At 38.8% G+C, this 27,458-nt stretch overlaps 3 protein-coding genes across 5 annotated transcripts in view; 1 reads left to right on the forward strand and 2 right to left on the reverse strand.

Annotated features, from left to right (window-relative positions):
* The window catches only part of LOC114464363 (dynamin-1-like protein), a 28,112-nt gene extending 25,780 nt beyond the window's left edge, over positions 1 to 2,332 (reverse strand). Inside the window, exons 1-2 of one of the 2 annotated variants that reach the window (XM_028448464.1) lie at positions 2,100 to 2,332; positions 1,117 to 1,258 (exon numbers count right to left, since the gene is read on the reverse strand). In XM_028448464.1, the coding sequence (XP_028304265.1) occupies positions 1,117 to 1,258; positions 2,100 to 2,201 (244 nt within the window). In that variant the 5' untranslated portion in view covers positions 2,202 to 2,332. The remainder of the gene's footprint in view (positions 1 to 1,116; positions 1,259 to 2,099) is intronic. The other variant, XM_028448465.1, reaches the window with a different exon arrangement.
* A 72-nt stretch (positions 2,333 to 2,404) lies between these two features.
* stmp1 (short transmembrane mitochondrial protein 1) lies at positions 2,405 to 5,213 on the forward strand. The gene is made up of 3 exons (XM_028448469.1): positions 2,405 to 2,564; positions 4,223 to 4,276; positions 4,884 to 5,213. Exons 1-3 carry the CDS (start codon positions 2,550 to 2,552, stop codon positions 4,953 to 4,955), a joined length of 141 nt encoding a protein of 46 aa, XP_028304270.1. The 5' UTR covers positions 2,405 to 2,549; the 3' UTR covers positions 4,956 to 5,213.
* Positions 5,214 to 8,329: 3,116 nt separating this feature from the next.
* LOC114465833 (putative ATP-dependent RNA helicase DHX57) lies at positions 8,330 to 26,673 on the reverse strand. Of its 2 annotated transcripts, none has more exons than XM_028451096.1 (25): positions 26,544 to 26,673; positions 25,988 to 26,018; positions 25,651 to 25,869; positions 22,820 to 23,143; positions 22,541 to 22,729; positions 20,893 to 21,785; positions 19,670 to 19,818; positions 19,450 to 19,571; positions 18,404 to 18,599; positions 18,187 to 18,311; positions 17,172 to 17,305; positions 17,044 to 17,098; positions 15,536 to 15,741; positions 14,652 to 14,768; positions 14,065 to 14,161; positions 13,754 to 13,927; positions 13,472 to 13,672; positions 13,032 to 13,308; positions 11,937 to 12,032; positions 11,768 to 11,851; positions 11,511 to 11,648; positions 10,834 to 10,908; positions 10,617 to 10,751; positions 10,324 to 10,524; positions 8,330 to 8,669 (listed from the first exon to the last, which is right to left on the reverse strand). In XM_028451096.1, the coding sequence occupies exons 3-25, from the start codon at positions 25,863 to 25,865 to the stop codon at positions 8,526 to 8,528; spliced, it is 4,347 nt and encodes a 1,448-aa protein (XP_028306897.1). In that variant the 5' UTR covers positions 25,866 to 25,869; positions 25,988 to 26,018; positions 26,544 to 26,673; the 3' UTR covers positions 8,330 to 8,525. The 2 variants fall into 2 exon arrangements, with proteins under 2 accessions (XP_028306897.1, XP_028306898.1); XM_028451097.1 differs by having other exon boundaries at positions 8,526 to 8,669; positions 22,820 to 23,140.
* Positions 26,674 to 27,458: the final 785 nt, after the last annotated feature.

The raw sequence follows: 27,458 nt of genomic DNA on the forward strand, positions 1-27,458 counted from the left end.
GTCCTGTCTGCGTGTATGGTTGAGGCAGTGGGCATGCACTGTGGCCATTTCCACTCAACGTTCTTAAGCCAATATATGGTGCTTAGGGGTGCTTCCATCTTGCAATTTTAGAACCAGAGTCTGCACATTAGGGTCCGGTGGGAGGAGCCCTGGTAAGACGTCCATTTAGCGTACTGCCCTGATGACCTACGTAGCTCAGCTACGCCAAGAACTATAGTACATTTCCCACTGGAAATTCTACCATTTGCTTGTTCATATCAGAGGTTAGTACAAAACCACCATTTATACATAAGTGTAATGTGCCTGTGTGCTTTCATTGTCCCAGGATGGCTGAGCGGTCTAAGCGCCTGACTCAAGAATTCTCCCTTCTGCTGCCGTGGGTTCAAATCCCGCTTTTGTCATAAATATTCTTTTCATTTCAACATATTTAACAAGGCAAATTTCACCTTTAAAAATACATACACAAAAAATATTAACATTTTAGGGTATTTCCTGGTTTAGGGTTAGGGTTAGGGCTAAAAAAAATAAAAGGGTTAGCAGAATAGCTAAAAAATAAATATGAGCTAAATTAAAACTGACGGTACTTTAAGTCACGTGGTCTATCGATCACGTAACCTAAACTGGCCAATGAGGGGCGCTCCATAATATGGACAAAAAACCGATCTGCTACCATCACTGCATTATTCTGGAGAACCATACATTGCTAAGCTTTGAAAGCATAATCAACTTGTGCTTTCTTAAACTAATACGGCTGGATACCGCCAGGTACCTCGCGATACAATACCTAAACATAACAATTTTTTTTTTTTCCCCCACGATAACATATTATCACGATACAGAGATTCTGTGATAATCAATATATCGCGGGAAATTTCATACATGATACATTACGATATCTGTCACTAAAGAAATTCAGAATTTATCGACTGCACTGAATCCATTTCATAGAAATGACAAAACATTGTCAATCAATTTCACATGAATGACAGCCAATTAAAACAAAGTGTATACTGCTTAAGTTTTACATGTGTAGTTTAGAAGATCTTGTCGTTTAATTCAACCATTTCCACTTCACTGATGTCCATGATTTGAAGTCACTCTGCTGTTAGCACCTACCACCATCTTCATTTTTTCTTCCGTCTGCAGGATCTACATGGACTAGCTGGAGGATGAGGGGTCGCCTGGTTACGATGCCGGTCCCACGGGGCAACAGGTCCCGCCCCACAAGGCTCTCCAGCACTGAGCTTTTTCCACTGCTCTGAAAACATAGAAACATTAGAGGTAAGCACAAAAAACAGCAGATTTCACACATCAGCTCCAGGTCTTGGGAGCAGAATCAGTTCCAAGCCAGACTGGGAAAACTACAGCAGTGAACTGGTTCAGGAAAACAGGTGCTTTGGCCTGGAATGACACTGTCAGCGGTTAGGGCTAGGGGATGTATCAAGATTCAGGATATATTGAATTTTCTATTTTGGCAATATAGAAAATTACAATATTACCTATTAATATAGATTGTTATAGCTTATTTTGTTTTAAAATACTTGTTTTATGAGTTGCTGCTTTCACTACTCCTCAGAAGAACATGAAAAGCTCAGTTAGATAGATTTCTGAGTGTGTCCTATCCCCAAACAAGCCACACTTAAGAACTCACTCACACATACTGTCCCTTATAGGAGAAAAAGTAAAAAGTGGCACATTTTGTGAAGCTGTCTGTTAATAAATGTGTCTGTGTGGCATTCTGAATTGTGTTTCTGGTTAGACTTTATTTGATTTTAAATAATCAGAGATTTATATCATATATCACCATTTTGAGGAAAAAAATATCAAGTGTGAGTTTTAGGCCATATCGCCCAGCTCTCGTAGCAGCTGATTACAGAAGCTTTATTTGACTCTGCAGTCTAATTATGAATAAGGGTTTTTTTTTTTATTTAGCATAGCTGTGAGTTAAACACTGGCTACGTAGATTCAGATATGCTAAATATTAGCATTAGCTTCCTAGCTGTATGTATTTAAGCTAACACCAAATGTATTAATATGCTGTATTCATGTCAGGTTATGAAGCTAACGTAGCTGTTAGTGACAGAAACATAGACACTTACCTGAGTTCCCACCACTGCTATCTGCGGCAGCTGAATAATATCAGCCCCTACTGTGTTGAACACATCCTGGAGCTTATTTATTACGGGAATAAGAGCCTCCATGTTACTAGTTTTTAAATTAAAAAGCGAAAGAAGGTGCCTTTTCTTGATGGAGCCAAAGTCATTCAATGTCCCGACACCACCATTGCAGCACTACCCACGGGATCGGCTAGCTGAATGTTTTACTAGGAAATGTAGTTCTTTAACACGAAAACGCTGAGGCTGTCTACCGGTAAAGAACTACAATTTGGTCTGTTACGTCAAGACATCGCGATAGCTCGTTATAAGCGAATGCGCATTGAGTGTGTTGGTGGTTTTTTTTTTAGCTTCTTTTGCTAAATGCCTTTTATTTTCGAGGACTTCTACTCAAGTTTTCTCTCTGTGCTTTTGTAGTAATTCATCTATTTCACCATGTTGCAGTTTCTGGTAAGTGAAATTATACTATTACAAATGTCATCTGGCTGCTTGATTAGTTTTACTGATTTCAGATAAAGAGCGATAGGTCAGCTGAGGCTTTCAGACGATGTCACGTTTCGTTTTCGGTCGTTCATCAGAGCTGAGCACTTTCCTTCTGACAAATACATTTAAAAGACACACATTCATTTGTGTCGTTACACAAAAGTCACCGATTGGTACTGAAACTACGAAGTTTAAGCTAATGCACATCGTATCGCGACATTACAACATTACAACTGTAGGACTATCGCGATGAGATAGTATTTGATGTTGTTTTTTTACAAAAACGTACTAGAATAAACAAAATACCAAAATGAAGAACTTGCCAAGGAAACATCTTCAAACAACGTATAATTTGTTAAATTCACTCACGATTCAACAGTATTATGGTAAACAATCATAGAAAACAAAATAAAACAAGGCCGTGGCTATTCATACGGAAACGTATGAATAGATTTCTAGTCTATGCATACGCAGCGCCCCTCATTGGCCAGTTTAGGTGACGTGATAGGTGCCCCACGTGACTTAAAATTCCGTCAATTTGATTTTAGCTCATATTTATTTTTAACTACCCCGCTTACCCTTTTATTTTAACCCGAACCCAGGAAATACCGTAATTTTTTATTTTTTTATTGTATTTTATGTATTTTTATCCCTAACCCAGGAAATACCATCAACATTTTTTCGTATATGTATTTTTAAAGGTGGATTTTGCCGTGTTAAATATGTTAAAAAGAAAAAATGTATATGACAAAATTCGAACCCACGTTAGGCGTGTAGACCACTCGGCCATCCTGGCACGGTGAGAAAACACAGGCACATTACGCTTATGTAGAAAAAGTCCGGAAAATGTACCCATAGTCCTTAAGGCTATTAATACGTTTCCGTATCAATAGACACTGCATAAAATCACATAAAGTGAAACAATAGTAAGCAAATATCGAGATAGTATTTGATGTTGCTAAAGTCCTGGATCGATCGCTCATCCAACAATTGGGTAATCAGTCAATTCAATCTTTAATTGGATTTAACTAGTGTTTGAAAAGGCATAAATATCATTTTTTTTTCAAAAAGATAACAAAAAAAAATGTACGAAAATGGCAAACAACGAAATATGGATGAATCCAGAACCACCAGCAAAAAAAAAAAAACAAATATGTAAAAGTATCTGTACAGAATTAAAAAGCATATGAAAGTATAAATAAATAGTGTATGCACTGCAGTCTGGTTTGTAACTCTTAACAATTACATTATAACTCATATGTTACTAAATGAAGCCAAATCTTTTTCATCTTTAACAAATACTGATTACAGTGAAGAAAACGGTCCTGATTAACGTCCTGACATCACCTGTATCACAATATTCATTGTGAAACAAACGACAACAGCACAACCCATGTTCAGCTGTAGCATAATTCATTTGGTTTTGGTGAATTTATCGTCATAGAATTATTTTCAAATCGATTAATCAACAGATCATTTCATCTTGACTTTTTCATCTACTTGCTGTTATTGTCTCTACATTCATTGCATCATTTCCACAAGTGTTGGACTTCAAGTGAAAGTAAAAATATGCAGCAAAACGGTTTCTTGTCTACTTGACCGTGTTATAACTTTTTATTTTCCAGGCTGGCTTCACTTTGGGAAATATTGTAGGAATGTTCCTCGCTCAAAACTATGAAGTAAGTCGTTTTTTTTTTTTTTTTACTTTTCCATTAACCAGCCAGTGACATCTTTTACCACACGTTATGGATTCCTCTGACTGTGAAACAAAAATAAAATATCAAGCAACACCTGTAATTCAACCCTTTCATTTGTCCCTGATGTTATCCTACAATACTCGATAACACAGTCACTGTGGTTTGGAAAAGTGAAAGGAAAACTTAGTGTGAGCTTTCACGAAAACAGGCAAACACTCGACACGTGATCTCTTTAGATTGGAATGTTCTCCATTTGCGTTCATGTAATTTCATCTGACAGTACAAAAAGGTGCGTGCGTGCGTGCGTGCGTGTGAATGAAGTCCAGGGTTTGTCACACCTCCTTCAGTGAGTCACACATGAAAAAACGTTGATACTGAGAATGTGAACAGGATAAGCAGGTATAAACGAGGGGTGGATAAAACTGTCTCCTGTGTATTTTTTTTTAAATCACTTCATTCTTTACATGTAGTTTTGTTAATCTTGGAAGTGATGTGTGTTTGAGGGAAATGTTTTGAAACGTATTTAAAAAAAAAAAAAAAACAAATGTGAACTTAAGCAAGATTTATCCAGACTCTGTTTCTCTTGCAGGTTCCCAACATTGCCAAAAAATTAGAAGATTTTAAGAAAGACGTGGAGGCCAAGAAGAAGCCCCCGGAGTGAAGAACACGAGGCCTGAATGAGAGCAGAAAAACCCTCTTGTCTGGAGCGATCCTATTTATTTGGCACGGTGATGGTGTATTGAGTGCACACGTGATAAAAGGATATTATGTGTGAAAACATAATGAAACAACAAAACTGTGCCTCTCTGAGCTTTATAGACCTGTTCTCAGTTGAGACTATTTTTATAAGATTAATTTAGCAGAGTGGCTTTAAATGAATGAAATTGTAATAAATGAATTAAAAAATGTTCTCATGGTTTCACTGGACTGGGTGTACTGGGTAATATAACCTAAAGAGTACAACCACATTCTATAATGCATAAAGTAAGTTTCATCATTTTCCATATGGTCAATTGCAGTTGCAACATTTCATCATACAACATTTTTATTTGATTATCATCCTACAGACAATAAAGTTGCATAATATACATTAAAAAGAGTGTTTTAGTTTTTTTTTTTTTTTTTTGCTTTTACTGACACGTTTTAACAGTGGTAATAAATGGACTCCTTTGGACACATTCAGTGGACCTTTTAATGTGAAGTCGAATTCACTCTTAACTTGCAGAGTGGTACCAATTGTGGGCATGAGTTTAAGAAGCAGATCATACATTTGTTCTATCTGCTTAAAGCTGCAGTATGTAAGTTTTGTTTTTTTGGGGGGAGGGGGATTGGCTTCTTTTGGTCAAAAATCCATAATCACCTTTGAGCATATTATAATCCAAAGTGTTCTGAGTGGACAGTGGAACTCCTCTTGGCTCTACAGTATATTTAGACTTCAGAAATCCAGGAGCATGACGCTGGATTTTAGTCAATCACAGATCTTTCTACAGAGTGCCATATGAGCTGTTTTAGGCATTACTATTGCCTGCTCGACTGAAGTCAAACAGACTCACATACCATCGATAGTGATTAAGTGTAATTGTGGACGTTCCATCAGATGTCTCCATTGCAGAGTAAAGCACAGAGGTTCCACGACAAAGCAAGTGGAAAAAGGAAGACCTGCGCATCCACTATGAGTCTGCCCCACATACTGAGTCAGAGGGAGAGTGATAACAGATGGGATAAATCATGTGTAAACCTAAGAGGAGCACATCCAAGGTGGAGAGAAAAGGCAATTAAATTGCAGTCTTGGCGTGGAGTGTCTGCTCTGCTGGGATCACTGCGGCTCTGAGCCTCTAGTTATTGTCCTCACAGCAGTGACTGATGAGCTACGTGCTTACATGTCTCTAAAACACCAGAAAGCTCTCTAATAACACAAGATAAAGTCCCTACATTTGTCATTAATCTCTATTTAGGAAAATAAAAGTCTCCAAGAGCTCCATTGTTGTGTGCATTCACAAGGATCCCGGTAAGGAGATGATAGGTTTCAAAACAGGGAGGAGCATGGTTGTTTCTCATGATTCTACATACTGCAGCTTTAAATCTAAATCATGGCACATGGTCAGTCTGCCATTCAAAGCAGCTATTGCTAACACCTGCACCATTGAATCGTGCCTTAAGTGTTAATAATCATCTTTTCAACTAAAAAGCAGATAAACAAGTCCATTTGGCAGAACATGTCAGCTACTTTTTCTTTTTTCTCTTTGATTTCTTCTTTTGTGACTTTATCAAACGACAGCCACTTAACTCCAGGAAGTGCGCTGCATTGTGGGCAATGTAGTAGTTATAGCCGATGGGATCTGGAAGCAGTTCAAACTCAGGTTGGACACAGGTTGGACTCTCTTTAGCCTTTTTCGAACCCTTTGTCTTCTTTGCAGACTTTGATTTTTTACCTTTAGTGGGCTTCAAAGTCAACACAAATAAACATTTATATTAACATGGGACTAGTTTAAAAGCATTGACTTGTGTATTATTCTTATTTAAAGTGTCTTTGATATTACCATGACTGAGCAGAAACTACTTCCAGTGAAATCAGAACAGATCAATTAACCATCTGGGGAAAAAATAGTAAAAAAAAAAAATGCATAAAATCAAATGTTGATCACTCAATAAAGTAACTTGTAGGAAAGATTAAATAAAAATAGATTTCTTACCAGCTCTGGACTTTTCACAACAGTAGCAACTGAATGGCTTGTGCGGGGACTGATATCCCTCATTTGTTTATTTTGCGTTGTCATAGAGACACAGTAGAATGCTTTGTGACAAAAGACAACAGACCTAACAGAAAGTAATGCTTTAAACAGAGCCCACATGTAGCAGATCCATTATGGAGTTGGACACACTTTATTCTAGGACGGTGCAGTGGATTTATTTAATTTTTAAGAGAGTTTTTGGCACGTCCCTCCATGTCCTCCTGATTTAAAAAGCTCTTACAATCATTTTGTCAGGTTCCTATTTAGTTTGTGTTTAGCCCTTGTGGTTTGCTTTTAGTTATTCTGAGTCTTTGTTCATTGTTTTCTAGTATGATCTCCTGTATTAACTCTTGTCTCCAGGTATTCCTGCTCGTATCTCCACCTCCCAGTGATGTCCGTGTGTTTAGGTCGTGAGTGATTAGCTGCCTCATGTTTTGCACCCAGGTGTAGCCCCGTTACCAATCAAGCCTCCCCTCACTATTTAGCTGAATGTTTGGACACAGTGTGACTGCTGGATCATTGTCAATGTTATGATCCCCGTGTGCTGCTGTGTCTTGTTCCCTGGTTTCTTTGTTCTGCCCTTTTAGAATTTTGTTTCTTTTAGACAATGAACATGGACAGGTTTTAACAAACGACACGCCTGCCTGATGTATGTGTCTCTGCATTTGGGTCCACACCACCACCTAAACGTGACACATTTAAAGGTGTGGATTTGGCATTTATAATAAGGACATTCAGGTAATGTAAACGGTCAAGCAGAAACTCTTGGATTTTCAAATCATGCATTAATAATAAATATGAGTCATTAAATACCATATAAGGCCTCCAATGTGGAGCCGAGAAGCATTTCAGTTGCAACACAGCAGCTCAACCTCCAACACCACCACAGTACAGTAACATGTTCAGTTGCATGCAGGTGTGGCAGAACCAAAGTTAGCTGCTTTCAGTGAAGCATCTAAAAACTAAATATGTTGTAAAGCAAGTGGCAGGAAGCTTTGCTGCATAGTCATTTCACCAGAAGGTAGAATTTATAAAGCCCACAATGTCTCAGTGCAGTAACTCAGTCCGTAGAGACATGGGTTGGAAACCAAAGGGTGGCCGGTTCAAGTCCCAGTGCAGACCAAAATACGGAAGTTGTTCGGGTTGCTGGAGAGGTGCCAGGGCACTTTTCGAGCACTGCCGAGGTGCCCTTGAGCAAGGCACCAAACCCAACACTGCTCTGGTGCGCTCCCTTCATCGTAAAAGCAGCCCCACTCTGACATCTCTCCATTAATGCATGTCCACAGGTCCTGTTTGTGCATGTGTGTGATTCAGGCCTATGTGTGTGAGAAGCACGTCCCTAAAAATAACAGAGTGTAATGTAATTTCCCTTCACGGATTAATAAAGTAATTAAAATTTACATCAAGTGTCTTTTAAAAGTCATTTAAAGTGCAGCATCGGTCCTTTTGGTTTGCTTTATTATTTATATGCAGGGAACAAGCTTTTCAGATGCGTCCATCTACTGTGTGGTGATGAGGTGGACGATCATCTGGATGATGCGGGACCCGCGGGGACACGTGTACAGATCTATGTTGGGATTCCTGATCTTATCCTCCAGCAGCCGATCCAGTTCGCAACGCAGCTCCCTCACTAGCTCGGCCACCTTGGTCACAGAGAAACACAAAAATAAATCATATAGTAACAGTATATATATTCTCCAGCACTTCAATGGTCACTGTATGCCTTCTTATGGAGTCGCAGACATGACAAAATAATAAAATAAATTAATTAATTGTGGCCCCGAATTAGCGATGACATGCACACGAATCACTAATTCTACAACAGGTGCATGAAATACTAATCAATAATATTAAGTTTATTGCCAGTAGTTAGCGTGGCTAGTTGCTGCAGCAACGGCAGATGTTGTTAACATGGACCAGATTAAACAATGAACAAATTTACAATATGTCTAATTAAAAAAAGTGACACAATTACTACATAATAAAGTGATATATTGCAATACTTCACAGCACGATTATCGTATCGATTCAAAAAAATTCTAAATCAATTTTTTTAAATCGTGTTTTTTTTAACAACAAAAAAAAAAACAATTACGCTAACCTCACTCCTCAATGCACTGTAGCTTGGGCGTTGATTGTACTTTATTTTCATAAAACATACTGGGCACTTTTATAGATGTATGGTTACTTTTTGAAAATCTAAGAACTAAATCTGTTCTACAAGGCAAAGTTCAACTGTTTTGAAAACTGTAAGTTGACATTTTATAAACAAACCATTTGTTTTTGATATTGGTACTTTAATTACAGTTAATTAACATTTACTTGTTCTCGCAAGTAAAAAAAAAAACAAACTGTTTTTCATATGATTTTGTATTGATATCGTAATCTATAGCTTAGTATCAAAATAGATCATATTGTGACATGCTATTTGTGAATCGTATCATATCGTCAGATTCATGGCAATGCACATCCCTACTACACAACATATATCCTTCAGATATTATTAATTACTTTTACATTACAGTACTATTGTGTGTACTGTCAGGGCAAAATTGTTAGTTATGTTTATTAACATATTTACTCATAGACCTTATTTTTTTTAGGGCTTTAAGTTGAGACTTTTCATTTCTGCTGTCTCATGTTTTCTGCTCTCTTCTCGAGGTCAGCTTCCCAAAACACATCTTATCCCTCATACACAGAAGCGTCACACACTCACATGCCTACACACACTCACATAGTCACACATACACACCCAATACACATCCATTCATACACACAAACACCATATACGCACACACCTCCAACACTCACGACAATCAGGAGATACCAGAGAACTGGTTGTTTTGACCTAAAGAAGAAACTGTCTCTTTTCACCCTCTTCTTTCACCTCCACCCTGTCCTCTTTATCTCCTGGGGGGAGGAGGGAGGGGGACTGAGGGGGAATATACGTGATGAGTTAGAACTGTGGGCCACTCGATCATCGGACGTCCGCCCGGGGCGGTCACTAATTTTGTCCATCTTTGTACTCCTTTTTATTTAGTTTTATAATAAACCTTTTTTATAAAATCATCAATGTCTCGCCTGGACTCCATCACTCAACCAGAGCAATAAATCATGTCTCCAAATGAGGTCAACCGCAAATTTGCCGTGACAGTACATTATACATCAAAACACAAAGTAGTGTTTTTTTGTGCACACAAATTAAGTATTTAATTTATTTTCATGCCGTGTCATGTCTGGGGCTCTGTACCTTCCTATGTAGAAGTTAGTGAGAACTCTTTGCATCTTGTCACTGACCTGATGTGAGGGAGCAGCAAATTGAATCCATCCATCATCCAGAGAAAAGACAAACACTCCTTTGTGCAGCTCCAAGTTGATCTGGCCACACCCAAACAATAGCAGCGGGTACACAGACACCATGCTGCAGTCCCTGATAAACACACGGCTGGTTTTCACCTTCTCGCGGTAAACCAGGAATGGGCTCTCGTAGTGACGAGTCTGTGGAGCAAACAAAACAAAAGCAGGTTTGTTTTGCATTTACAGCTGTGCTTTGTAATATACATATGATGCATTTGCTTTTTAGGCCTCACAGTGTAGTTGACAGAGGACGGGTGCACGTGCACGTAGCCATCACTCTTGGTCAAGAAGCGGAGCTCGTTGGCTTTGGGTTGCATCTTCGCCTCGCCATGGCTGGTCATCTTGCAGTTCCCCTGAGGAGTTTGAACCTGGAGAAGGACAATGCAAGCCTTAGTTCAATTTGAGCTTTGGATGTTTCACATTTTAGATTTAAAATGACTGGAAAGGCACCTGGAGCACGTTGGGATAGAGCGCAGCGCAGAGCATGGCCGACATCAGACTGATGTTTTCAGAGTTCAGGTTAGCCTGGAAAAATAAATAGAACTGTTCAGGATGTGGTTCATGATGAAGGCCAGATGGTTAGACTGTGTGTGTGTGTGTGTGTGTGCGTGTGCGTGTGCGTGTGTGTGTGTCAGGGTTGGGATCAATCACATTTTTCAATTGAGAACCCCCTCGAAAACGAGATGTTCCATCTCAAGGGGCTTATCCTCCAATAAATAAATAAATAGCACAATGTCTGAAAGACCATATAGTTTGTGATATCAACAGCCTCGATGGTCAGCAAATCTTTAGATTCTGACGAAAACTCACTCATCTTCATGAGATACGAGTCACGCCCCAACATGTTTGATAATCAATTGTTTCTATCTTTGTCTTGAAACTAGATCTAAATCAATTCAATACGACTCTTTGCAATGGTTTCCTCTATATGCGTATTCTACATTTTTACTACCTGCCCTCCATCTGAAATCGCGCCCCCTTTGCGCGTCATCATAATCACGTGACTAAAACCCAGAGATTACAGTTCAATTAGGATTACAATTACAATTATTTCAATTACTTGCCAATTACCTGATAACAATTATAAATTATCTCAATCCGTGTGTGTGTGTGTGTGTGTGTCTGACCTCAGGACCCGTAGCCTCCAGGACTCCATCTGTGTCATGAGTCGAGGCGCGTTCGATGGCTCTAGCTCTCAGTCCCTCTCTGCAGAAGCCGATGTCAGACAGCAGCTCAGCGAACTGTCTCTTCAGGCTGGCGATCTCCTGCACAGGCATCAACTGTTCTCATACTGTACTAGCTTAAACTCTCAATTCAACACTGCGTCATACCAAGATCATCAAAAACTCTTTGTAAATAAATTCAGCAAAGTCAGTTCTCTGACCTGTAAAACACGCCAGGACAGGAAGTTCTCCCTGCAGTAGACATGGGCAGCCTTCTTCCCATTCTTTGCAGCAGAGCACCATCCCTGCACGAGAGCATCATTCATCACATTAAGCATCCAGGCAGGATAGTTGTATATTGGAACATTTCTATTGGTGAAACCTTTATACCTTATAAGCCTGTAGCAAAGCTAGATGGTCGCTATTGCCCACCGCGAAGGCACGTTTCTTCACATTGGCCTCCTCTCGTTTATCCCAAGGAGACACCTGAAGGTCAACGAATATATAAAGGTTTTTAAACCAATTTTCCAGGACAAAGAAACAACTTTAGTGAACAAAAAAATTTAAAAAAAAAATCTTAAATATAAAATACACCAGGGTTGTGGTCAATTACATTTTTCAATTTTAATTATGTTCAATCATCCATGTTCAATTCCAATTAAATAATGATTACAGTGATTAGCATTTTTTCCAATTCCAATTCAATTCAATTTATTATTTTTCCCCCCGAGTCAATAACAATTCAATTCTCAATTACAAAAGTTAAATTACAAATTTACAAACTTTTATTTATATAGCGCTTGAAAACATCCCACACGGGACCAAAAGGTTTTAAAATTCATCTCATGTAGTTTGTATTTTGCTATACCATGTATGTTTCTCATTTATATGCCTGTTTTGATGATTGTATGTGTGTGTATGGTGTTGTTTTAGCATCTTTACATTTACATTTTAGTGCACTGATTATATGTTGTGTAAAAGCCTAATTAGGGACAAGAGTTGGAATTTAGCAATAGCTTTAAACTCTTTGTACTAAACATCAGTTACATTCACACTATTGTTATTTAGTAAAATTGTATCGTCCTAATTTAAAGAAAATTATATCCTAACTCTACCCCACTAAAACAAATTGACTATTTCTTATTGAATTTTCTTGGGAATTACAAATTTAAAGTCAATTATCTAAACTCAATTAAAATTGAATTACAACGGCAACATACCTTTTCAATTACAATTCTAATTACGCCATAATTGCCATTATCAATTATGCGATGACAATTATAATTGACCCCAACCGTGAAAGACACACAAAATTCAAAGCCAATGCCAAAATATGCATTTAAATAAATATACAAAATAATTCTTAAAAAAAGCAGCATAGTAATAAAAAAATGTCTGGCTAGGAAAAAAACAAAATTAAGCTTCACAAACACATTGTTGCGAAACCAACAAACATCGTGTCTTATCAGTGGTAAGAACTCTTACAAATGGTGATTTAAAGGCTAGACTGGCAGCGATGGTGAGCGCAGGGTCGAGGCAGCGGAACATGGCACCAAAGAGCATGAGTTTCCCGATGCGGACGTCGACAGGCAGGCAGGCCAAGTGGTAACCCAGCGGGGTCAGCTTCTCGTCCGCAGTCAGCGCTCCCAGGTCCTGGAGCTGCTGACTGGCTGCGTCCAGGCTTCCAAGAACTGGGGGTTCAATGAGTCGAGAGAAGACCGACTCCAGGCTCTGCTCAGCAAACAGGTCCAGGATCTTAATCCTGTTGGGGAGAGGAGATGTGAAAGCAGCTTGAGAACCAAAAACCAAGATAGCGGGAGATTAAATCCACTTCTACCTCAGAAAATGTGTGCACAAATGAAAATAAAAGCAAGGTTTCTATTATGTACATAAACAGAAATAAAACATGAGGCAGATGGAGGTACCTGAGGCAGAGCTGCTCCAGGGGAACTCTCTGGATCTCAGGCAGCTGTTGCTCAGCCAGCTGGTGCTTGAAGCAGTGACTGGTGAAAAGGTGAAAGCAGACGCCCGAGGCCACGCGGCCAGCTCGACCTTTCCTCTGCAGCGCGTTGGCCCGAGAAACCCACGAGTCCTCCAGGCTCTCCATGCATTTGGAGGCGTCGTACCTACGACCAAAACACAAAATGCATCAGAGCGCGTCCCACATCAAGCTCATTTCATATCAGGCTGACAAAACACACGCTTACGTTTTTTCTTTCATCTTGCCAGAATCGATCACGTACACCACGTCGTCAATGGTAACCGAGGTCTCTGCGATGTTGGTGGAGATGATAATTTTTGTGACCCCGTCTGGAGGGCGGCTGAAAATGGCCTGCTGCTCTTCATTGGACAGGGTTGAATGGAGAGGATACACCACACATCTGATAACACAGTCACAATAAGCATCCATCACACACAAATGCTTTTTTCAGTATGAAAAAACCCAAAAAACTGTAGAGGAAGCTGAGGAAGCTGAAAAGTTGCTTTGTAAAATTGATAAATAAACAAACAATCAAACCTGGATGCACCCTTGTTGTTGAACATTCTGTTGGATTGAAGCTGCTCGTAAAGCATTTTGATCTCAGCCAGGCCGGGCATGAACACCAACACTGCACCTGCAACCACGTATTAGAATGTTATAATAACAGGAAGTGACAAAATCTATACATCTGAGACCAGGCAATGCAGGGCAAATTTATTTGTATAGCGCATTTCATACACACGGCAATTCATTGTGCTTTACATGATTAAAAAGTGCAACAGAAAACATTCAACAGTTTAAAAATCAAAAACAACATTAAAATCAGCAGGAAAAAAAAACATTTAAATCAGGAATAAAAATTTTAAATCAACAATAACATGATTAAAAATCTCCCTCTCAGTCATACGCAGTAGAGAAAAAAAAGTATTAAACTTAGATTTAAAAATGTTTACATCACTAAATACTTGATTATAACCCAGAGGTCTTCTTCTAATGTTGATGCTTAGTCAGAAGATCATAGAAGCAGTGTTTCTTGATCACCAAACAAAACAAAGAGAAACAATAAATGTAGAAAAATGAAAAGAAAAGCTGTGTAAGTGAAACCAGGCAGATATTGTTCCTACCTGGAGGATATTTGTGCTTTCCTTCAACAATCCACTCCAGCAGGCTTTCCACCAGGTCCATGTTAATCTTGTCCAGGTCCATCGCAGCAAGTGTTTTGAGCACAGGTTTTTTAGCATCTACATAAACCAAAAAAAAAATCCCATCCATTGGTCTGAATAAATTCAGAAGAAGAAACTCATCATCAGTAGCTAATCGGGGTTGGGGTCAATTACGTCTTCAATTATCCATGTTCAGAAACTCAATTATGATTATGATGACTGGCATTTTTTCTCAGTTACAATTAAAATGTAATGTATTACTTAATCTATTACCAAAGTTCTATTACAATTCATAAGATTTACTGAGGCTGAAATAAATAACCCCATAAAACTAAACCTTCCTCTTTCTGTTAGCATCCCTTATGATAACAGGTCAGTTTTGACCCATGTCTTAAATCAGCTGTAAAATACACAAAAAAAATATTATCCATCATCTCTTGGTTACCTCGTTAGACTAGTACCTAATCAATTCAAATATTGGTACTAATGGTGAGGATGTCTGAGCCTTTTTTGTGTCAGTATAAAAGTATTTAAATGATAAAATGATCCTCAAGATTCACTGAGAGGTAGTGGTAAAACTTGATATGTTTTAAAAATTGTTAACTACGTATGTAACATGGTTCTCCAGGTTTGCATTTAAATTAATTGTAATTAACAGTTTTTATAGAATTTCCATGCCAATTACAAAGTCAATTATCTGATTGCAACAACAATTTAATTATGATTACGATGGCAGCAGATTTTTTTGATTACAAACAGAATTATAATTACACCATAATTGTAATTAATGATCAATTACGCAATGACTCTCTGAGATCAGCCTTTTTTCATATGTTCTCACGTACCTTTGTATCTGATGCAAAGTTCCTGCAGGTTAAGCTCCTGGTCTGGAATCGAGTCTTTGACAAAACCCGTTTTGTGAAAACCCGTTTTGTCAAAAAACTTGAAGTCCTGCAGGTCGTCAATCATGTAATCCATAGCATTCCTGGGCCCATTGATGGAAGATGAATTGTGTTTCCGCTTATAAGGGCTGTTCCCCTCGATGACGTAGCTACACAAACATGCAAACATGTCAAGCATTAAGAAGACACTGATTTCACTTAGTCATCTAATACAGTGTTTTTCAACCTTTTTTGAGCCAAGGCACATTTTTTTCATTGAAAAAATCACGAGGCACACCACCAGCCAAACATGTTAAAAAATGATACTCTGTAGCCTATATTAACAATATAGCCATTCTCATCAAAGTGTCTTGAATAGGAATCAAATAAACACAAAGAATAAAGGACTTTATCATCATTTGTATTTCTTCTTTCAAATAAAAAGTGCACTTATCATGTCCACTTCAAAAATACAGCTTGAACATAACAAATGAAACAACAATGTGGTCTTAAAGGGACTGAAGCGATGCGATTACATTAAAAATCAATGTAAATGACGCAACGTCAATTTATCCCCCCCTCAGCGACGCGACTTGCATGATCAAAGTTGAAAAATTTTAACTTTTTAAGCGACGTGAAGCGATATCTCCCGTCCTCCACTGTCTGTAGAGCGGAGGCAGCAGCCCCTCCCTCCCGCTTCAGTGCTGACGGCTGCAGCGGAGGCTGTTCTACTTCCTCAAAGTATCAGGTTCAAAATTAAAGCGGTAAATTTCTTTAAAACCACAGTAACTACTGATCAAACACATTCTGAGTGAAGTCATCCTTTAATATCTCCGTTAAGTTGATCATTTAACCGTAGAAGCGGAGCAAGAAGGAAAAAAAAAGACGTCATCAACACACTCTCTCTCTCTGTCTCTACCCTGTTACCGGGGCCACACACACACACACACACACACACACACACACACACACACACACACACACACACACACACACACACACACACACACACACACACACACACACACACACACACACACACACACACACACACACACACACACACACACACACACACACACACACACACACACACACACACACACACACACACACACACACACACACACACACTTCCCTAGTGATCGCGTCGCTGGAGCGATGAAATGATGGACTGACAAAAAAGCACCACTATGTGCAAACTACCGATCAGGGACGATTTAAGGCAACGGCATCGCTTCCGTCGCGTTCGGTGTGCACGCACCTTTATTCACTACTGCAGCACGGACACTCGACAATGGTATATTATTTGCAGATAATAATTAATATGTTTTCAAATTTTTTTTTTAGACCAATTAGGTGAAATTGGATAATTTCCCACGGCACACCTGACGATCTCTCGCGGCACACTAGTGTGCCGCGGCACAGTGGTTGAAAAACACTGATCTAATAAACAAGAATAACAGACATACCGAGTTTCAGCAATGGCGTCTTCAAGAAAAAACTGATCAACGGGGAAGGTTTGCCCTGGAACAACATACTCATTACAAAACTATAAAACTTCCGGAGCGTGTGTGTGTGTGCGCACTGGGATGATTACCTGGTATGTGGATGGTTGGACAGTTGTAGAAATAGTCAGAAAAAAGGTCAGCATTAAGAGTGGCACTCATGAGGATGATCTTCAAGTCTGGTCTCTGCACGATTAAGTCTTTGAGCACCAAAAGCAGGAAATCACTGAGACAAAATGGGAAAACAAAGCTTTAGAAACAGAAAATGAGAATCAACCAGTTCCTACATTTTTATTTAACTCGTCTTGACCCTTATGAACAAAAATTCCTTGAATTTAAATCTTAATTTTTTTTAATCTATGGTTGTGTTTGAAATCATATACTAACGTACTACTCATACTAAGTCTGACGTCAAAATTATTATGTAGTGCGTTCACACTAGATAGTATGGAAAGATTGAGTACGCAAGAAATACCCGGATGTATACTATATCGAGATATTTTTTAAGTATGCAGAGTGGGCATACTACTCTTACTCAACCATCCCATGATGCATTGAGAGCACAATGTAAAATCGTCCTGGGACCAACTTCAAGCTAAAAGTCAACATCCCTTTATCAAAATAAAAGCATCTCTTCTCGTCTTTCATTCGTTTTTAACGCTTTTGTAAGTAGGGCTCTTGTTTTGAAGTTTTGTCAGTAGCACAATGGCGGGGTCTGAAAATCCCTGAATTGTCGGAATGAAATGTGTACCGTATACGCGAGTTTTATGGATCAAATGAACACATGTTGATATTCTACTTGGTCACTTTCACGCCTAACATGTTTTCAGAACTTTTAAAGGTGGAGAATCAACGGAGATATTTAGCCTCAGTGTACTTCAGGTTTTTGTCCTTGTAGGTTCAAAATGCATCTTGGGAAACTTAAGTAGTATGAAGTATACTTCAGTGGGAACGGTCATCATCCTGATCGTCCTAACTGTACTTATAGTTTATAGTAAACAATATATATATACTCATTGAGTTTGTAGTGCATACTACAGAGTGCGCCATTTCGAACACAGCCTAAATACGTAATGCACTTCCTTTAAGTGTGAGATCTCATCCTACCTCTCTTCTGTGCGCTCGTGCACTTCGTCCACGATGACGTGTGTGACACCTTTGAGGTCGGCCTCTCCCTCCAGCCTCCTCAGCAGCACGCCTGTGGTGCAGTACAGCAGTCTAGTAGCTGACGTCTTGTAAAAAGTGATTGAGAGAGACAGACTTCATTAGAGTTCAGAGAACACTAGGTGTGGCAGAAATGTGTTAGCTGTATCGATATCTGTACCTTGACGCTCTCCAGGCGAATCTGGTAGCCCACAGAGTTTCCCAAGGACTCTGCGCGCTCCTGTGCTACTCTCTGAGCCACGGAGATGGCAGAGATGCGTCTTGGCTGGGTGCAGACAATGTTGGCCACCTGCCCAGCAGACCCCATTAGGGAGCCGTCCAGGATGAACTGAGGAATCTGAGTCGTTTTTCCACAACTACAGAAAAAGAGCAGAAAATAGCCACAAAGTTAAAAGCACCGTCATGTTTTGTTTTGGGTTTTTTTAAACAACATTTTTGGTATTTAATATGGTAAAACCAGGGTTCCCACAGTGCTGTTATGCGTAGGGACCCTCAATGCTGTGATTGTGATCTCCTACAGTGCATAGGGGGAATTTCCTGTTTTTAAATTTTTCAATCGGTACCATCATATTAAGTGTTGCACACTTGGACACAAAAGGGATTTCCAGGAGTGCACGTGGGTTGTTTTAACACTTTCAAATCTGCATAACCCAGAAACACATTCATTAGCCGCACCGTCTACTTAATGCATGCAATTTGCTCAAATGCTCCTGTCTTCACCTAAGGACCCCAGCAGCCACTAAGCTGCCCTCGATGTTGCCTGTGCGCATCCTTCGCTTTGTAACCCATAATTAGCGGGGGGCGTGACCATAACAGTCCCAATATTACTGCAGGTCCCACATAATACATGATTTAAATTTGAAAAGCGCATTTGGAATCAGTCTTTTGAATATAATGTTATGTCTTGTCCATAGAGTGTCTGAGTATTTATTAGTGGAGTGCATATACCAAGCATGAGTAACTCTAACTACGTTCATCATGACCCTTCATTCATTCAACAAGTAACTTTTGGCTTTAAAGTAAGGCAGTAACAAAGATTAAAAAAAAAAAACTTAAAACTTAAGCTTTACTTCACAATGTTTTTTGGATGCCCAGGGACCCCCCACAACACCCGCGCAAATGCTGTGAAGAATTCCTGGTGAGAACCCTGTTAAAACATTTTCAACCATTTCAGTTTGGAATTCTCTAGGGCTCTATCTGACTCACCCTGTCATCCCGCTGACCACCAGCACTTGACTCCGGTCCAGCATTTCTAAAATATTCTCCCTTTCATGCCAAGCCGGAAGGTTCTTCCTCTGAACCAGCATGGACATATAGCGCCTGGACGACTGAGGTGACAACAGGAAGGAAGCAAGGCAGCCAGTGTCAGATGAACACAATCAGATGTAAAGGATGTGAGGAAATATAATTGATGTCACATGATTACCAGTTTCCTCTGGAACTCCCGGCACAGCTTGCCGTTTTCTGACAGAACGTTGGCGATCTTGTGGTTGTGCTTGCTGACCATCTTCTTCCTCAGACTGATATAACTGTCATTCTCAAATACATCAGCTTTGTCCTCTTCTGTTTCCCTTACTGAAAATTAAAAACACGCAGATTTGACCATCAGTAAAGTCATGACAGGGTTGGGGTTAATCATAATTTGTAATCACGTAATTGATAATTAACTATAAGTATGCCATAATTAAGGACCGAAGTACCAAAATGGGACATAGGAACCTATTGTTTTTGCTTTTATTATTATTCACAGGCTGCATCTGATTGCTAATTTGACCCCCTGAGCAAGCCCAAAGTCTCACCAAAATTGCCACACACCTCAGGCCTAGTGAAAATTTTAATAATTTGGCGCTATGAAAAAAAAAAAAATCGGTAAAAAAAAATGCGATAGAACCGCACGCCTGTCAGGTTTGACTGATTCATATGAAATTCGCCACATTTATAATTAATCTGTTGCTGTCAAATCATAATTAAATTGTAATTGAGTTTAGATAATTCACTTGGTAATTGTACCATAATTGGTATGAAAATTCTATAAAAAAAATGTCAATTATAATTTTACACAAAACTGGAGAACCATATTACAGTTCTATGTAGAGTTCTACACATACTGTATGTAGTTAATGATTAAAATATGTTTCATATCAAGCTTCCCCATATTTTACCATTTAAAAGAATTGAAATCTAGAGGGATACTAACGCAAAAAACGCACTGACACCCACACCAAAAATATTAAAACCTATATTTTCATTGCTTAGGAAGGCTAACAAGGAAACCAATAGACAGGAAAGAAATTAGATGATAGATACTTGTTTTTAGCGTATTTTCCAGCTGATTTAAAACCAGTTATCATTAGAGATGCTAATAGAAAGCTAACACAAGAGGAAGGTTACATATTATGAGGTTATTTATTTTAGACTCAGTAATTGTGATTAATTGTAATTGAACTTTAGTAATTGATAACATAATTGTAACTGAACTTTAGTAATTGGTAACCTAATTGTAATTGACTTTCTAAGAATAAAAAAACAATTGTTATTGGAATAAAATGATGGTCACCGTAAATCGTAATTGAGTGTAATTGACCTCAACCCTGACTCATGTTTACATTGGAATGAAGACTGAACAACAGATTTAAGTGACGGACTCACCATCTGTGGCTCTTTGGTCGTTGCTGTGAACAGACTTCTTGTTTGGAGGAACACTGCTGTTCTTCACACTCTTACTGTTGGCTGTGCTTTCAGCAGGTGAAGGAATCACTACAGCAGGTGGAGGAATCACTACAGCAGGTGGAGGAATCACTACAACAGGTGGAGGACTGCTGTATTTATGGTGACCAACAGCCAGCAGTTCCTTCATTGTCTTTTCATCCTCACACAAAGATATAAGTGTATAAACCACAGATTCACTGTTCTTTGCTGCAGTCAGAGCTTCTCCAAACAACCTCTCGGTCACACTGAGCCTAGCTGCTGCTGTGACACACTCGTCGTTGGTGCTAAACGCAACGATTGGTGCCTGGAATGGATAACGGTTTCCTTTAGGAAAACGAACCACCAGTTCATACTCCAGGGGTGTGTAGTTGCTGACGCCGGGCTGGCTCGGGCCTATCAGATCCAAGGAATCAGCCTCAGATTTCGGAAGTTCGTGTATGAATCTACATTCGTCTCCAAAGCGGCAGCCCTTGCCTTTCAGGAAGAACCTGCAGATGTCTTTTTTTGCCGTTTGTCTGGCTCCACTGCCGGGGCTTCCTTTGTTTTTCACAGCGCCGTCTTCGAGAAACGGGAGGTCCAGACTGATGGTCCACACTGTGTTTGCGATGCTGTCATTGAAGCGCTCGCCTAAGATGGCGGTGAGTGCGAAGGCTTCCTCCTGCCTCTGTGACAAGCACTCGTCCATAGGCACCACTGCCAGGCCATTGGGGGACACTGCTTTGGTACCAAAGCGTTCACTGAAGACCTGCTGAAGGAGGAGCTCCAAAGTTGTGCCAACTTCTCCTCGACTGGAGACCAGCGCCTGTTTGGCTCTTTCCCTGTCAAAGCCATACCTATGGAAAAAAGGACTTACAGTGACTACATTTTTTGGTTTTTAGTTTTTATAGCTGTATATACATAGAAAACACCTTTTGACAATAAGAACACTCCTTATAGGGCATTATTGCAGTGCCAGTCAGTGTTAACTTTGACGACGAAAACTCTGCCGGAAATGTTTTTGTCGACTAAATTCTTTTGAGTGACTACATCAAAAAATTTTACATTTTTGTTAACTCATAAAAGGTAAACTATAATGTTCACATAGAAGGACATCCAGTCAGAACTAAGTTGTTGTTTTTTTGGAAACTACTTTTGCTCCATTTAAGGCGGGGCAAACTGGTAAGTGATCCAATCGGAAGTGAACCGATTACGTTTGCGGACGTATGGTCTTACGCGTTGATCACAAACATTAATACCATCACATATTAGTAATTGAATCTTTAAAAAAAAATACATAAACTGTTATGATTTATAATTTAGTCGACTATATCTCTAACAGATTTAGTTGACTAATCAACATTTTTTTGACTAAAACTACACTATAACACAAATAGTCCTGGTGACTAAATTTGGACTAAAACCAAGTTTCATTTCTGTCAAAAGACAACAAACTAAAAAAAAAAAAAAATTATTATACATAACTAACTAAATAACTAAAAATTTGCTGTCAAAATTAACACTGGTCGCAGTTCTAATTTATATGTATTTTTTTAGCTTCTTGACAGCAGTGATGTATGAAACACATGAAAAAAAACAATGAAAACATTACCTGCAGAGTTTCCCAATAGCAAACAGAGAAATAATAGGTTCGGGACTGGGTCGCTCCTCATCAGACGGCTCATACGCTGGACTCTCTGCTCTCCCCACAGGCTCATCATTAGTGGCCCAAAACTGGCCTTCCTCTCTGTGGTCCAGCTCATCATACTCCTCTCCCTCTGAGGAATCGGAATCAGACTCTCTAACACAAAACAAGCAAATCGTGTGTTAAAATTTGTAATTCTTCTCCACCAAAAACCACATTAATGTATATTTAGAAGTGTGTGCTTACTCATTGGGGTCATCAAATTCCCCACTTTGTAGATCCCGAAGCAACTCCTTCAGTTGCTCTTGGTTCTCATTAGTCATGAAGATCTTCTGTAAGGACAGTTTGCCCGCCTCTGGTGGAATGGCATTACCGGACTTTGAGACAACCCTTGAGCTGGTGGTCAAGGACCAAGGAAGAGCTTTGTCACCACTTTTCTCCTGTCGCCTTCGATCTCTATCTCTGTCTCGATCTCTGTCTCGATCATAATCTCTATCTGTGGTTCCCCAACCTTGACTTGCGTCTCTGCCTCCACCTCGGCCGGTGCTTTGCTTGTTTTGAGCAGGTCTGCTGGGAAATACAGAGACAAAGAACAATATTTAGGAGAAAATTGGGACATGTTTTGTGTGACCATACATCCGGATCTACCCAGAGACGTCCTCTTTTCACGTCTTGTCCGGACCCGATGGCAGGATTTTACAAACTCATCGAATTATCTGGGTTTCCCAGGGACCTGATCTAGGGGAACACGTTAATTTCAATGACCGTAACTCCGCTAATATTTGCTCTATCTAAAATTCCAGCCGTTTCTGAAAGCTAATGAGTTGCTCTTTACAGAAGGTATCATGTCATTATGGTAATTTTACTCACACGCGACTGAATCATAAAAGATGCCGCTTTGTTTTGATGAAATCATCGCACACGAGGAAAAAAAAAGAGAGACTAAAGTCTGAGATGGATGGAAAGAGACCAAATACTTGTAGATTTAATTAAAAACATCAACAGGAAGACCATCCTGGATGATAAAAACCACAAAGGTGGTTCAAAGAGGGATTTGAAGACTTAAGAGCCACTGGGAGAAACGGTCAGCATGGGACCATGTGAAGTAAAGTTTCTCAGTTATTTGTTAGGTGTTTATTTAAAGGGGACATATGATGAAAAATCCACTTTTGATGTCTTTTTGAATACACATGAAGTAACTTAATTGTCAACCGGCACACAAAATGTGAAATAAATCCATCCGGTCCTTTGTTTATGGTCTGTCTAAGTATTACAACACAGAGGAAAGTGCTCAGTTTAAAATTTTCGAAGTTGGTGATGTCATAAGTTGAATCGGGAAAGAAAATACCCTCCCCTCCGCTGGTAACTCCACCCATAGACTCCACCCCCATTCAATCATTTGCATTGCATTGCATTGATTTTGAATGTAATCTAGGTACTTCAGTCGCGTTTGGTGCAAACGCACCTTTAGTGTGTGCCACACCGTGGAAGAGAGGGGAGGGGGAGGTCTTTGCAACTCCAGGGACACCCCCCCAAAACGGAGCGCTCTGAAAGAGCTGTATTATTCATGATATTAAGCCTACCCTGTTGCTTAATTCATGTTACTGGTACAGTGCCCGTCAGAAGTATGCATTCATGTGGGAGCATAAGGGGTATATTTGCAAAATGTGGGTGCAATTTTTCTGGTTTAATTCTATGGGACATGTGCATGTTAAATGTGTTTGTTGTTTTGTTTTTTTTTACTCACTTTTATATTTTTTTTGTTTGGTGTATTTTTCTGTAATGTATGTTTTTTAGAGTCATGTGCATTTTTCTATTTTTCTGTTGTGTTTTTGTGCATTTTTTGTATAATTATTGTTTTTTTTGCCATTGTAGTGCGATTCTGGAATCATTTTGTGTGTTTTTTGTGTAAATATTTAGTTTTGTGTATTTTGAGCCATTTTCATATTTTTTTGTATTTTTCTGTAATGTATGTTTTTTGGAGTCATCATTATGTGTATTTCTTTTTCTTTCAGTTGTCTTTTTGTGCATTTTTTGTATAACTGTTTTTGGTTGCCATTGTAGTGATTCTGGAGTCATTTTGTGTACTTTTGGTATAAATATTGTTTTATTTTACTCATTTAGTAAATTTTTATTATAAATAAATACCGTGTCTGTGTGTGTTCCCGTGAAATGTATGAGACGCTGATAACCAAACTCCATAGGCATTGTAGCGCCAATCAGAAAAACAACAAAACTGCGCAAAACAAAATGTAAAGCTCCAAACTATATGAGTAAATTAAAGTATTATCTACAATTCTACAATTATTTTTTTAAAAAACAAAAATCATTGATGTTACTCATTGTTAAGAAGGTATCTGTGAGATTTCAAGAGATCAAAGACCAACTGTTATAATGCATAATAAAGGCGAATTACTTCAGTCATTTTTTAAAGCCTCCGTAATACAGAAAGAAATGCATTTTTAAACCTTATGGACAATAACAACTTATTTATCTACTATATTGCATTTTGCCATTACAAAGTACATAAAATTAAAAAAAAAAAAAATCAAGTAATTTGAGTATGTCGAGGTCGCACCAAGTGTCCTCTTTTTTGGAAATCAAAACATGGTCACCCTGGACATGTTGGTATTATTTTAAAGTGTTACTGAATAAAGCAGGGGTGTCAAACTCAATTAAGTTCAAGGGACAATTAAGGAGCAGTTCGATCACAAGTGGGCCGCAGGTTTTAGGTGGGGGAAATGAACAATTTCTTCATTAATGTGCCCAAGTTTGCACTTTCAGTTTTAATTAGACAAAGTATGAAAGTCATCAACAATATCTTAGCAATAAGTGAAAGATACTTAAAATTACCTTCGATTTTTAGACCAATTTTTATTCAATTTGGGGAGATTTTGTGCAATCATTTGAGGAAAAATTGCAGGATTTGGGAAAAAGTTTGTTCTTTCAACAACAATTTGCAACTGAATTATTTGGTAATTTACGCAATATTTCATGTTTTCTCTGTCATTTTCGTTTTCTCCTGTGGGCCGAATTGGATGGTCTGAAAGTGAGTTTGACAAGTGGCGTGAACGTACCTGTTGGAGCGAGCTGGTCTAAAATCAAGACAGAAATCATTTTCATCGCCCCAGAGAAAAGCATCTCCTTTATGGCTTCCACCTCCTCCTCCTCCTCCTCCTCCTCCTCCACCACCTCTTTTTCCTCCTCCTCCCCCTCCTCTTTTTCCTCCTCTTCCTCTGTTAAAACGTCCTCCTCCTCTGTTGGGCTTCCCACTTCTTCTCTTTGTATCCATTTCTCTGCAAAAAATAAATAAATAATTAAAATGACCATCACTATTGCATCTTATTCTAGATGCATTGAAAACCTCCAACACATTACTAAGCTTCCTAAAATAGCTGAACAGAATATACTCACATAAAATCAGCGTCGTGTCTTTCCAGTAAACCTGTGAGAAAGGATGAGAAATGCACAGTTTAATGTATTCTCCTAGTCTGAAGTGGTCATGGAGGAACAGAGCTGTGCTGGTAGGCAGCTACAGTGTACTGCACACACTACACTATACATTGCTAAGGGGGGTTTCTTTGTGGCACTTCAGATCAAGTGCATACACCAGTGGGATGGTGGCTGACACAAAAAGCCAATGGCTACAATTACACAAACTCACTTGATGTAAAGTCACTAACCAGGGCTATGGTGGCTTAATTAATGCGTCAAGCCGACAGCCGTGGTGTGTTATTAGAAAGAGAGGGTATGAGTGGAAATATGTTACGTAGCGAGATTAGGCTCCTAGCTAACAAGCTAGTAGCTAGTGTGTTGTTTTTTCTCATTGGACAGGCTGTTTAAAAGCTTTCACGTAAGAAAAGTTGAGAAATATAACAGCCCAAATGTGCTAAAAATTACGACACGTGTTGTAATAGCAAATTAAAAGTCAACCACGAACTGTAAACTTTATTAAATGCTATCAACAAACCTCAGGAAAGCACCGGTAACTCCTTCCATTGATTAAGGCTGCGTCCGAATAGTTCCTCCTATCTCCTTTCCTATCCATTTTTCCTTAACCCCGGGGAAGACGTTACGGAGTTAGGAAAATCATGGCCACCACTTAAACACTTCCGGTGTCATGTACTGAGTGCGCGTCGTACTAAGATTGAATATGCGCATGCTCGCACATGCGCACTACCGAAAAATGAATTTTTGCTAAAAAAAATAATAATAATAATACTAATAATTCTTTTTTGTTTTCAAAGTGAATGGACACGTGTTTTATTTGTTTATTGGATTATGTTCGGTTTAGGGTTAGGTTATAATTTCAGTACGGAAGTAAACTCAGACCGTGTCATTTTGTATGTTTATGTGGTATTTCCTTATTTTTCGTGTGTTTACGGAGTTATTTTCAGTGTATTTGTTGCTCATTTTGTGAGTTTTTGGAGTCAAGTTGTCTGTGTATTTAAGAAAGCTTAATAATTGATGTCATCATTTAGATTGTTCCATTACCCGACAGCCTGAACAGAAATGTACCTTTCTTTTGTATCTGTTGTGAATTTTATGTTTTTTTTAAAATATCTGTATTCTTCACTATAAAAGCTAGCTTATCTGCTTTTTTGTGTGTGACGTAATTAAGGCCAACATTAATATGGTTAAACATGTGTTAATATGTCTTGTATACAGTATGTATTGCTTTGAATTTTCTTAAAAAAAAAAAAAAAGAAAAAGAAAAAAAAGGTGGGTGGGGGGTCAATAAAAACATATAAATAATAATAATAATAATAATAATAATAATAATAATAATAATAATAATAATAATAATAATAATAATATCCAATATGATTATTTAAACGTCTTACCGATTAGATGCAGCCGTGCTTTCAACTGGTAATTCTGACTT

The sequence above is a fragment of the Gouania willdenowi genome, chromosome 6 (assembly GCF_900634775.1).
Source record: "Gouania willdenowi chromosome 6, fGouWil2.1, whole genome shotgun sequence".
Classification (NCBI taxonomy): domain Eukaryota; kingdom Metazoa; phylum Chordata; class Actinopteri; order Blenniiformes; family Gobiesocidae; genus Gouania; species Gouania willdenowi.

What these genes read in the sequence shown, in the direction of transcription:
- stmp1 (XM_028448469.1), top strand. An exon ending in TCCTCGCTCAAAACTATGAA is followed by an intron (nt 4,277 to 4,883) that starts GTAAGTCGTTTT and finishes TTTCTCTTGCAG; the next exon opens with GTTCCCAACATTGCCAAAAA.
- LOC114465833 (XM_028451096.1), bottom strand. Translation starts at nt 25,865, where the DNA reads ATGGATACAAAGAGAAGAAGTGGGAAGCCCAACAGAGGAGGAGGACGT. An exon ending in AGACCAGCTCGCTCCAACAG is followed by an intron (nt 23,144 to 25,650) that starts GTACGTTCACGC and finishes TGTATTTCCCAG; the next exon opens with CAGACCTGCTCAAAACAAGC. An exon ending in TCTATCCCAACGTGCTCCAG is followed by an intron (nt 10,752 to 10,833) that starts GTGCCTTTCCAG and finishes GTCCTTCTCCAG; the next exon opens with GTTCAAACTCCTCAGGGGAA.